We start from the raw sequence: 11,993 nt of genomic DNA, 5'->3' as shown, positions 1-11,993 counted from the left end.
AGCCAAACCGCCCATATGCGATGAGGGTCTCAATGCAGCAAACAGCACAGGGCGGCGGTCCTCACGGACGAAGAAGAGACGCCGACCTCCGCCCCGCACCCCCCAAACTGCCGGTGCAGATGCCCTTGACCCCCAGTAACCCCCAGTAACCAGCAACAAGACCGTCGCTGTGTGAGGAGAGTGGGGCGCCATCCTCACCCCTGCACAGCGGCGGCGACTCCTCCAGCTCCCAATGCAAAAGCGTTTAAAGATGCAGCTCAGAAGCGTCACCAGCAGCACAAGGGGAGGTCCCAAGAGCCAGAACTTACATCACTGCCTCCGAGTTCAGAGGTTTCCTTTCCCACCTTCTCAGAACTTTCTGTTTCCATGGCCTCCTCTGCCTCCTCTGCCACCTCCCCTGATGTGCTGGCCTCCGTTTCCATCGCCTCCTCATGGCCGTCTTCCGCCCAGTGTTCCAAGCCCACTGCAGTCGAAGCAAACGTGATTGCATTACTACCCAGAAAGTGGCACAGGGACTGCTGGCGGCGCCATCTGGGAGTCTGTGTGCTCAGGCTCCGAGTGCAGGCTTCCCCAGCCCCCGGTCTGGTGGTAGGTCCCCAGATGAGAGATCATGGTCATGAAGATCAGCCCCCAAGGCAGCCCTTTCCTTCCAGCCTGGGCTCTGGCATGTTCTAGGCGCTCACTTCCATGGCTGGCCCTGCTCACAGAGCTCTGCCTCAGCCTGTGGTAAGCGCACCTGCTCGGCCCTGGTGCTCTAGGATGAGCCACCAGTCAGTTCTGCAGATGTGTCCCCGAGCCCCTGCTGAGGGACGAAACACGGTGGCCCTGCTCCTAGGGCCATGTGCACATCACGCTCCACACCTACCATCTGCCCTTCCACCACCTGCTCCCCCAGAGGCTCTGCCTCATGACTCACGCTCAGGCAAGTCTCCGGGCATGAACAGCTGGCTGATGGTGACATTCTGCAGCCTGGTCACATCTGAAGTCATGAGGGTGGATCTCCGGAGGTCATCGATGTGGACAGACTGCCACAGCCCTGTGAAGAGTGAAGCCACCCACAACCGTCTCGTGTCTTCCCCGGCTGCTGCTCGGCCCTAAGCAGGGACACTGCACACCCTGGCTTGTCATTGTCTTGCTGCGCAATGAATGACTGGCACCCTGAAGCCGAAACCCTGGAATGGGCCTGCACAGAAACCACCCGACCCTATACTATACACCACCCGATTCTACGCACATCAACAATTTCAACATAAACAGCAACGGTAAGCCCTGCAATGGCAGGCATGGGAAGGACGCGTGGATAAGGCCTGTGGTTCTTTCACCCATGCATTATCGTATTTGCTGTATCACAGTTAGTGAGGGGTGGGGGACACTGGCAAGGTCTGCCTTCCATTCTCCAGGAAATTATTCAAGTAAACTTACTTTCCTATTTCTGGAATACCAACTTTTCTATGTCATGAATAGCTGGTGACCATTCCTTGGAAAAAAAGAGATCTGAAGATAGTCTGACCCCCGCCACTCTCCCTCCCCGCCAAACAGGCGTATCGGTGCGTTCCTGACAGCGTCCGTCGGGTGTCGGGGGTTTCCACTCTGTGTGACCCACATGCTAAGAGGTGAGGAGCTTGCCTACGGTCAGTCCAGGACAGGCTGCAGGCAGCCTCCCATCCCAGGATTCCTGTTTTCACAGTAATCAGTGGTAAGAAATCTAATTGCATCTGGAAAGAATCCTCTTGAGGTTAACAATAATATTCTAATTTCAGACTTGTACAACACAGAACCAAATGAGAAACAGTTCCAACATGACTTAAATAAAAAAATATGCTGACTGGGCCGGGTGCGGTGGCTCACACCTGTCATCCCAGCACTTTGGGAGGCTGGGGCGAGTGGATCATGAGGTCAACGGATCGAGACCATCTAGGCCAACATGGTGAAACCCCGTCACTACTAAACATACAAAAATTAGCTGGGCGTGATGGCACACGCCTGTAATCCCAGCTACTTGGGAGGCTGAGGCAGGAGAATCGGTTGAACCCAGGAGATGGAGGTTGTAGTGAGCTGAGATCGCGTCACTGCACTCCAGCCTGGTGACAGAGCAAGACTCCATCTCAAAAAATAAATAAACACAAATAAATAAATAAATACCCTGACTGATGTTCTGATCTCACCTCCGTGGAAGCCCACATAGGCTGTTCCTCGTCCCATCCGGGACAGTTTTGTGATGAAATAGACAAAGATACGGTCCTCATTTCCTTGTATTTTGTTGATTTCATTTATAGCAGAATACCTATTTAAAGAAAAAAAAAAAGAATACCTATTTTAAAAACAAACACACACAAAAAAACAAGCAAATAAACACAGCAAAGCTGTGCAGCTGCAGAAGGGTGTTCTCTGAGCTGTTGGTTCGGTCTCACGGCCACCCGTTCTGATGAGTTTTACATAAATTTCACACCCCTGCGATCGTGACTTCTCTCACAAGGGGATGAGAAATCTCTTAGCAGGCTCGTTTTCTTCCCCATTCCTGTGTCCTCTGCTTTGAAGTGGCATTCCTTTATTGACCAGAAACCCTATCTTGTGCTCCTCAGTGGGCCTGCCCTGGTGCAGCTAAGGGTGAGGCCAGCTGAACTTTCCATTCCTTCTTTTCTCTTAGGCGATGGGGGTCTTGCTGTGTTGCCCAGGCTGGTCTCAAACTCCTGGCCTCAAGCGATCCTCCTGCCTCTGCTTCCCAAGTAGCTGGGATTACAGGAAACAGCCCCTGTACCCAGCAGACCTTTCCATTTCAACAAAGAGTTCTGTGCGCAATGCCATTCCCTTCAGATGACCAATGGCCAAAGCCAGTTTCTTGTTGAGATTTAAGCCACAAACTGAAATATGGCATCCAATGCTTCAAAAAGGTCCATAAATCACTATTTAAGTAATAAAGGCACAAAGTTAATTCTAAGAGCATCAGACTTCCCCTACAAACACTATAAAAATATCCAATAAATAAGGCCGGGCGCGGTGGCTCACGCTTGTAATCCCAGCACTTTGGGAGGCCGAGGCGGGCGGATCACCAGGTCAGGAGATCGAGACCACGGTGAAACTCCGTCTCTACTAAAAATACAAAAAATTAGCCGGGCGTGGTGGCGGGCGCCTGTAGTCCCAGCTACTCGGAGAGGCTGAGGCAGGAGAATGGCGTGAACACGGGAGGCGGAGCTTGCAGTGAGCCGAGATCGCGCCACTGCACTCCAGCCTGGGTGACAGAGCGAGACTCCATCCCAAAAAAAAAAAAAAAAAAAAAAAAAATCCAATAAATAGGAATAAAAGCATTTACCTACTGTTATTTCCCTCGAACTTGAAATAAATTCAAATTGTATAATTCAAAATTAACAATGACCAAAACATGTCTACAAACACAGGCTTCAAAGGCATCCTTTTATAGCTTGTTAATGTTCCATTATTTACACCTCTCGCATTTCACTTTTTTTGCGGGGAGGACAGGCTCTCGCTCTGGCCCCTAGGCTGGACTGCAGTGGTGGGATTGCAGTTCACTGCAGCCTTGACCTCCCAGGCTCAAGCGATCCTCCCACCTCAGCCTTCTGAGCAGCTGCGACTAGAGGTGTACTGTGGAAGGCTAATTATTTTATTTTTTTTAGAAATGAGGTCTTGCTCTGTTGCCCAGGCCTATTCCACTATTTTTGTAGTGTTACTGGCCTTTTCTTTTTGTCTCTCTTCAGCTTCCCTAATCCTCACTTGGGGGAATGAGGCGGGGGAAGAATTGCCCTTATTTTTATTTCTATATTGATTACGATCTTATACTGTTTTCAGGGAATAAATTCTCTAGGACTTCCTACGTTTTGGGTTTTTTACACAGTTTCTGAGAAAAATACTAAAAACGTACTTAGCTGAGGCAATGAGCTGGGCACTATGGATTCCATCTTCAAAATCTGTCTGAATAATGAGGATTTTACATTTGGCTGTATTCGTTAAACAGTTTCTGAAAGAAAAGGGAAGTAATTCAAGTGAGGTCTCTGTCTTAAAAAATGGATAACAAAATTCCCCAAAGTGATGGGAAACATAAAGGCTACAAAGAAACAGCTACTCAGGTAGGATTTTCTTCCATAAGAACAGATAGTCCAGGCGAGAAAAGCCAAGTGCTTTTGGGGGAGGATGTTAGGCCAGACACCGCGTTGCAGAAGATGATGGAGGTGAGAGGGACGCTGGGAGAGATTTAACAAGGAGCCATTTCACAGTCACGTGACTGTGGTGCCCATTAACCGGAGCGGGCACCATGGCCACGCAGAAGCCACGCGGCCACGCCTGGGGAGGGAGAGGGCAGCAGGGAAGGCACGGAACCTCACCGGACTTCTTTGAGGAATGAGTACTCGGTATCGAACTGCTGCAGCCACAGGAGTGTGGGTTTCAGAGCCCTCCCTGTGACCTCGGATTCTAAAATTTCACAGTCGTGACTTGTTAGCAGCCTGGAGAAAGTGGTGATCTACAGAGTTAAGAAACGCAAATTACTTGCCAGACTTCAAGGAAAGGTTGCAAGTCTGCTGCTAGGTTTAGACAGATCCTAGAAACCTGCGATGTTCAGCATGGTGCAGTTGCCACACAACGGCACAGAATCCAAACCCAAAGGCGTTTCCCAAAACACGGCAGCGCTGGGGCCGGGAGGCCCTACAGGGCCAAAGGCATGGGAGAGACGACCCCACCCTGCCCTGAGGGTGTCTTCCTCTCCTCCCCAGAGGCCCGTGCCTCTGCCTGCTTGGTCCATTCTTGAGATCTCATGATCCCTTAGGGCTCAGCACAAATGCCATTTCCTGTTATAGTACGACTTCATGATTTCAGATGGAGTTCGTGGTTGGTGCCGTCCCCTTCCCCCAGATGTCAGCAATTCTCCTGTCCCAAAGGTCACTCCCCCATCACAGTGCAAGTCGAAACGTTCCTCAAAACCTGCTGCTCTAGCCCAGGAATCCCTGCCTCACCACTGAGCTCAGATTCCCACATCCAGCTGCACGATGCATCAACACCTGTCCCCGATGGACATCATCGCTGGCCTCCCAAAACCTGCTGTCTGTTCCTGCGTTATCTGTCATGATGAAGCAATGTCCACTCATCTAAGGAGGAATCCAGGGAGTCGCCCCGGACCTCTCCACCCACCTTCCCCCACTGGGTGGTGGTGTTGGCCATGCCCAATTGCCTCCTGAGTATCTCTGGGTTCCATCTGCTCCTCTCCTTTGTACTGTGCCAGCGGCCTCCCTACCGGCCCGTCTTTTCTACAACAGCCTTTCATCAGACTCCCTTCACCCAGCCAGGGAGACAAGTGTGCCTCCAGCACCCACCCCATAGGGCTGAGATGCGGCTCTGCAGAGTCACTGAGGGCCTCCAGCAGTTCTCTCTGACTGCACCTCATCGCCCCATCTCAGCACTACAGCCTTGAACCCTAAGGGCTGTCAGCGGCTCTGCCCACAGAAGGTCCTCATCCTACAATCCCTTCCCGGCCATTCTTCCCCATCGGCGAGGGGCCTCTCCTAGGGAACATCTCATCTGAGCTCGCATCCTGGTCTGCACCGCTCCCCGCTGCCTCTAAGCACAGCATTTATGGTATGATATTGATGGCATCTGTTCATGTGCTGGTCTCTCCATGCGCCCTAATGCTAACAAAGGACAAGGGCTACAGATTCATCTGTGCATCCCCAGTGCCCTTGGCCCGGTCCTGGAACATGGTACTTTATTTGTTGGTGTGAACATTGTGTATGGTGCTGTTACCAGCATGGCGCACTGCACGGACCCAGGCACCCAGCACCTGGTTAACTGGACCTACATAGATACATGGCTCTCGCCACACTTACCACGGAGGAGAGCTCAGCGTCTCAGCATCTCCCTGCAGGATCCCTAACCGCTGCCTGGGGAAGAATCTTGAATCCTGACAGTAGGGATTTAGGACTCTTGGGTGACAGGGGATAGGGTACAAGTGCAGAAAGACAATCACCTCTGTGAAGATGGCGTGGTGCTCCAGGTCTGTCGCGTGCAGGTGCGCCTGCAGGAAATCTGCAAAGGAGTTGTGCCTCTGTCTGTAGAAGTACTCCTGCGACAGCGAATCCGCCGCGAACCCACCCAGCGAGGAGGCGCTCAGCCGGACCACGGCATCGGGCGTAGCGCAGTTCAGCAGGATCAATTTGGCCTCCCCAGACACCTTCTGGTAAAGTTCCTCCGTCAAGGCCCGGGGACCCTGCCTCTCTATGACCTGCAGCACCACAGAGGCGCAGGCGTCCGAGTGGTAGCCGATGAAGACGTCAGAGGGGCTGTATTTGTGCCTGTTCAGGAAATGATCTGCTTTGACATTGATGAACTTCTCCACCCATGCACGGAGCTCCTCCACGATGCTCTTCTGCCATTTCTCCAGCACCGTGTTGATATCCAGATAGTGCTTCTCCAGCCGGTTAATGAGGGGGATGGGAAAGTGTTTGTACACGACGTCTTTCTCTTCGATGATGATCAGGCGGAAGTTGGGGTGAACCCGACATTTGACGCGGTGGGTCCCCAGACCGAGGTCCACGTACTTCTGGCCACCAAGGTGGACGTAGTACTGGTTGAGCGCGTCGTAGAGGCTCTCGTAGAGGTTCTGCAGGTTGAGGAGCAACACCATCTTGCCTGTTTCCATGCAGATCTTCACACGGTTGACGTTTCTGCAGATTTGGGTGTACTCTTGGTCCTTGGGGAAACCAGAACCAAAAATAATCTCTGGCTGCTGGTCCTCCTCGAAGAATGTCTGCTGCAGGATCTGCAGTGCCACGTAGTTTTTGGTCAGCACGAGTAAGTAGCGGGACTCAGCATCTTCCAGCTGTCCACCCGGCACCTTCTGAGAAGGCCCAAAGATGTTCTGTTTGATCAGCTGCACGGGGCTGACTTCCTCTGAGCACTTGGCCTCGGGCAAATTGGCCAGAAAGATGTCCAAAGCTCGGATGTCATCCTTGCCACTGAAGTTCCTAAGGACAGCCTGTGCAATGTCTTGCGGGGAAGGCTTTCTATTTGAAGCCTTTGCTGCAGCAAAGACCATTTTGATGAGGCTATAGTAGTCACGAAGCCCGAAGAATTCCTTGTCCTGGCTCACACACACCATTTCGTAGGCTTTGGCGAAGGACTCAAAGTACCCTTGGACTCGGTCCTGGACGAGGATGTCTGAGGAGCAGATGCCCTTGGCGCTCGCTATGAGCTCTCTCTTGTTGGGGCTGCCACGTGACACGAAAATGCCCCGGTTCATCTTGGCAGGGTCAAGGGCCCAGTTGGAGATGCCCACGAAGCCGACCTTTTTGTGGGGTGCAGGATCATCTTCAATGCATCCGTCTTCCAGCAGCGGGTGCAGAGTCTTCAGCGGCATTTTGGGGGAGTCTTCCGCCAGCCCCACCTCATCTAACACCACCACAGAGACGTACTGCTGCAGGTCCTTCCCCTGCTGAAAGCGGGCGCACTGCCGGAAGGTGCCGATGATGCCCTGTGGGGTGGAGTGCGGGCTGCACTGGAAGGACACGAGGTGGACCTGCTTCAGGCTGCGGAAGAGATCCGAGTAGGCGGCCGGGCCCTGCATGGCGTCGGCCACGATGGTCTTGGCGAGAGACTTGGAGCTGCCGGGCTTCCCCACCAGGAAGAGGGGAATCTTCAGCTCGATGCAGATGACCATCATGAAGACGTTCTCCTTCAAGGCCAAGTTCTTGGCGATGGTTTTCCTCAGAGGTACGCCGTCCAGAAAAAGATCCTGTGCCCGCATTATTTCATCCAGAAGCAGCCTGCTGTTGTCATACGGTTTCGGAAAGAACCTGGCAATGGCTTTCCAATACAAGCCTTTCTTTTCTAAAGAGGCATGGTAACACACCCCGATGGCCAGTATCAACGACCAGAGGACGGGATCTCTCTCGGTGTGATTTTTCCTGACGCTGGACTTGGAGAGAAAGGCATTCAGCTGCGCTAAGAGCATCGCGCTGTGCTCGTGGAACCATCTGAAAACTTTCACACAGCGCTCCACGTCCCTGAGGCTGACAAAGCTGCACTCATCTTCTCTTTTCCTCATGAAATCCTGAGAGGCGCAGAGGACTCCTGTGATCATGCGAGTCCAGTTTACATCTAGGCTGATGGAATCAACCAGTCCCTGGACAATCTGCTGGATGTAGAGCCTTTCAGCAACGTCACTCAGTTGTCCAAAGTCCCACACCAGAGGAATCAGGCTCGGGGGCAGAGCATGGACCCGGTATACCAGCTGCCTCAGAGGAATGGAGCCCAGCCTGTCGGCCGTCTCCTCTGTACTAACCCTGTAGCCCAAACCAGCTGACTCCAAACGGCAGATCATCTCCTCGGAGTGCTTCCGGTAGGGGTTGCAGGCAGCTATAATATGCAGGCCAGAGTCCTCAGCCAGGGGCTGGCCGTCCACTGTACGATCACACAGGACTTCTTTGATACAGCTTATAGCTTCTGTTGTGTTGGCTTCATCAAAAAACAAGATGGTGTCCAACTGATGTTGGTCCTTATTGGCGAAGGCCACATTTTCAGCCTCCCTGACTCTGGAGTAGATCATGTCTGCAGTTGTTCCTCCGTGCACCTTGACCAGCTTTATGGTGTCAGCATTGGCACCACCACGCCGCAGGTCGCTAAGGAATTTAATAAGCCTGGTTTTCCCACATCCAGTTTCTCCCATGATGATGACCGGGATCCCACACCGGAACCGCATCTCGATGGCAAGCATCTTAAGCATATTGTCTGTTGTGAGCTCATACGTTTTGTCGGGGTCAGTGGCCTGGGGGATCCCTAAGGCCAGGCAGAGCCTCTCAAGTTTCTCGTGTCTGGGCAGTCTATCAAAGTCAACATTGAAGGGCACCCTCTGAAGCAGGAGGCCCGTGTACAGGTCCCTGGTCATGACGTCTCTCTTGATGACCTTCCTAGTCAAGTGATTGATGGCATCGACACTGCCCTCGCTGTTGGGCCGCAGATGGAAGCCGATGAATGTCATGGTTGTGTGGTCGTCATTGAAGAAAACGTATGGGTGAGGCTCTGACTCCCACCTCTTCCGGAGAGAGAAGGGCGCTAGATCTTCTTCCCTAACCCCATCCATGGTGACCAGGTGCTTCCCCGGGCTCTGGTCAGAGGTGTGGAGTGTTGGTGTGGCAAAATCTCTTGCCATAAAGACCATGAAGGTCACCACAAATTTCTTGAAGCCCCTCAGTGTGTCGCCAATAAAACTCTGATTGCAGAAGAGAGAGGCCTCACAGTCTCTGAGCTGATAGTTCAGGAACCGGGCAAAGTTCCGAAGCTCTAACCAGGATGGGTTTATTACCCCGCAGTAAATCAGGAAATGCTGGAGGCATTCCTCCGGGGTGCCTTCGACAGAGCCTTCTTGATACTGAAACACGTCTAGGTCTTGGTTTTGATGGAATCGTCTTAAATATTGGTAAGGTCTTTGGAAAGTTTCGCTGCAGAACTCCCACTGATCCATCCCAGGCTCTGTGTCACTCCACCGGGGACTCAGCTCCATGTCTATCACCTCTTTGGGAGGCCTGCAGGTGACTTTTGGGAAGATGTCAAGAAAACTGAACTGGGGGACAGGGGTACGCTGGAAAGGAGAGACATGAATGAAATGGTTACAAGAAAACTTTCTAAGAAATGCTTTTGTGTCTTAACCCTCCACATTATCTATATTGGATGGACCTTTATGAAAAATGCACTGAAAATATGTAGCTTTCTGTATACTCTTTTTTTACACAGCATATCTTTCACACATTAAGTAAGGGAGCTGCATTCTGAGCCAGGAAATCGCTTTCTAACCCAACTTCCTGAAACTAAGTTTCTCCACTAAGCATACATGTATTATGTATGTGAGTGAACATAAAACTCTCTTTTGCTAAGAAATTTTTGACAAATATCTCCTTCTCATCTTAGCTGGCATTAGGAAAGGTGACTTCTTTCAACAGATGAATTTACTAGATTCAGAGCACGCTGGGATTCAGACTGGGCATACAGCATGAAGCCTGAATTGAATAGACAAATTGAAGACACTGCTAATTAATAGAAAGGTACTTTTATCCCAGACATGATTGAAAAGTGAGTTTAAAGATGGGCTTTTCTTTACTAACACTGCATTCAGCTGCTGCACTAAGTAAGGCAAAAGTGTGGAGTCTCCTAAACGCATCGTTCCCCTTCAGTAAGACCAGAAGGAACCCAAGACCCCCCCACACCAGGTGAAAACGCCCCACAGCACAGACCAGCGCTGAAGACCTCCTCGACGGCACTGACGTCCTCCTTTCCAGGATTTCAATGATATACAAATGGCAGGGGTTCCGAAGCCACATTTTCCCGTTTATATCCATTAAGTATTGTAAAATGAGGAGCTTGAAAAGAAACACCCAAATTCCAGTCTGCACCTAAGGACAGAATCGCACGAGGTGTAAACACACGACACCATGGCGAGTTCTCCCAACTCTAAGTAACCCCCCCTTATTTTGCTCTTTGTCACGGTAATCCTGATGATCAACATCAACATTTCAGCCAACGGCGGCCCACGTCTCCAAGGGCAGCCCCATAAAATCTTAACACTGTATTTCCTTGTACCATTTTTATGTTTAGACACATAAATATGCCGTTTTACAACTGGCTGCAGGATTCAGAACAGCCATATGCAGCCCAGCTTTGTGGCGTAGGAGCGACAGTGTACCGTAAAGCCTCTGCATGCGGTGGGCTCTACATCTAGGTTAGTGGAAGCACGCACCGTGACGTTCACACAAGGAGGAAACTGCCTAACACACTTCTCAGAGCACGTTCCCACTGTTAAGGTTCACAGGACTGTGCGTGTGGAAACAAGGAATTCTACACATGGGGAGGAGTCACGCAGGGACGTGGGGACCATATCTTTACTGATGTGGCCATCAGCTGACGCTGGAGGGCACTTACTGAGGAGGTCACGTCCAGGTGAAAGAGCACAGGGACCTTTTGATACTGCACGTCCAGGAAGGGCAGCAGGGTGCCCAGGACTTGGCTCTCATCCACCTGAGGGTCGATCAGTCGAACTGTTTTCAGAGGCACCTTTTTCATGTTTAACTGCTTTTTCAGTTTGTCGTGCAACCTCTTCACGTACAGAGACTTTCCTATAACATTAATACAGAAATTAGGGCTGGGAGTGGTGGCTCACACCCGTAATCCTAGCACTTTGGGAGGCCGAGGCGGGGGGATCACTTGAGGTCAGGAGTTCGAAACCAGCCTGGTCAATGTGGTGAAATTCCGTCCCTACTAAAAATACAAAAAAAATTAGCCAGGCGTGGTGGCAGGCACCTGTAATCCCAGCTACTCAGGAGGCTGAGGCAGGAGAATCACTTGAACCTGGGAGGCGGAGGTTGTAGTGAGCTGAGATTGCACTACCGCCTGGGCATCCCTTAAGACATCCCTTAGGGTGCAGTTGTCATCATTAGGGTGACAGAGTGAAACTCTGTCTCAAAAAAATATATATACATTATATATATACATACACTATATATATGTATATATAGAACATATATAGTATATATAGAAATGATATATATAGAAATATATAGAATACATATTATATATAAAAATATATAGAATATATATAGAAATCTATATATTATATAGAATACATATATAGTGTATGTATATACAGTATGTGTATGTATGTGTGTGTATGTATATATATATATATATAGAGAGAGAGAGAGAGAGAGAGAGAGAAATTAGGTCCCAGGGCTAGGATAAAGAGTAAGAGAATCTATAAAGATCCACTAGAAGTTACTTCTCTTTGTATAAAATTCAAAACTGATGCAACACAACATCAGATTCAAGAATATGCTCTTGAACCCTTCACATTTCCCAGCCATCACCTACTCACTCTCCTGGCCACCTCCTGCCTCCGCAGGACAGCAGGCAAAGCAGAGTCCCGCGCCACTTAGCACTAGGAGCATGTTCTGAAAAACGCATCGTGAAATGATTCTGTCACTGTGAACATCAGAGTGTGCATG

At 50.6% G+C, this 11,993-nt stretch overlaps 1 protein-coding gene across 6 annotated transcripts in view; it reads right to left on the bottom strand.

Moving 5' to 3' along the window:
• The window catches only part of RNF213 (ring finger protein 213), a 133,237-nt gene that overhangs the window by 41,103 nt on the left and 80,141 nt on the right, over positions 1-11,993 (bottom strand). For 5 of the 6 annotated variants that reach the window (XM_063617268.1, XM_063617267.1, XM_055241778.2 and 2 more), the window contains 8 exons: positions 10,915-11,108; positions 10,230-10,388; positions 5,972-9,580; positions 4,338-4,474; positions 3,878-3,973; positions 2,166-2,284; positions 917-1,036; positions 309-463 (listed from right to left, as the gene is read on the bottom strand). In XM_063617268.1, the coding sequence (XP_063473338.1) occupies positions 309-463; positions 917-1,036; positions 2,166-2,284; positions 3,878-3,973; positions 4,338-4,474; positions 5,972-9,580; positions 10,230-10,388; positions 10,915-11,108 (4,589 nt within the window). The remainder of the gene's footprint in view (positions 1-308; positions 464-916; positions 1,037-2,165; positions 2,285-3,877; positions 3,974-4,337; positions 4,475-5,971; positions 9,581-10,229; positions 10,389-10,914; positions 11,109-11,993) is intronic. The other variant, XM_055241779.2, reaches the window with a different exon arrangement.

The sequence above is a fragment of the Symphalangus syndactylus genome, chromosome 14 (genome assembly GCF_028878055.3).
Source record: "Symphalangus syndactylus isolate Jambi chromosome 14, NHGRI_mSymSyn1-v2.1_pri, whole genome shotgun sequence".
Classification (NCBI taxonomy): Eukaryota; Metazoa; Chordata; class Mammalia; order Primates; family Hylobatidae; genus Symphalangus; species Symphalangus syndactylus.
The sequence above is the reverse complement of the archived record's forward strand: the minus strand, read 5'-3'. Positions and strand labels throughout refer to the sequence as shown.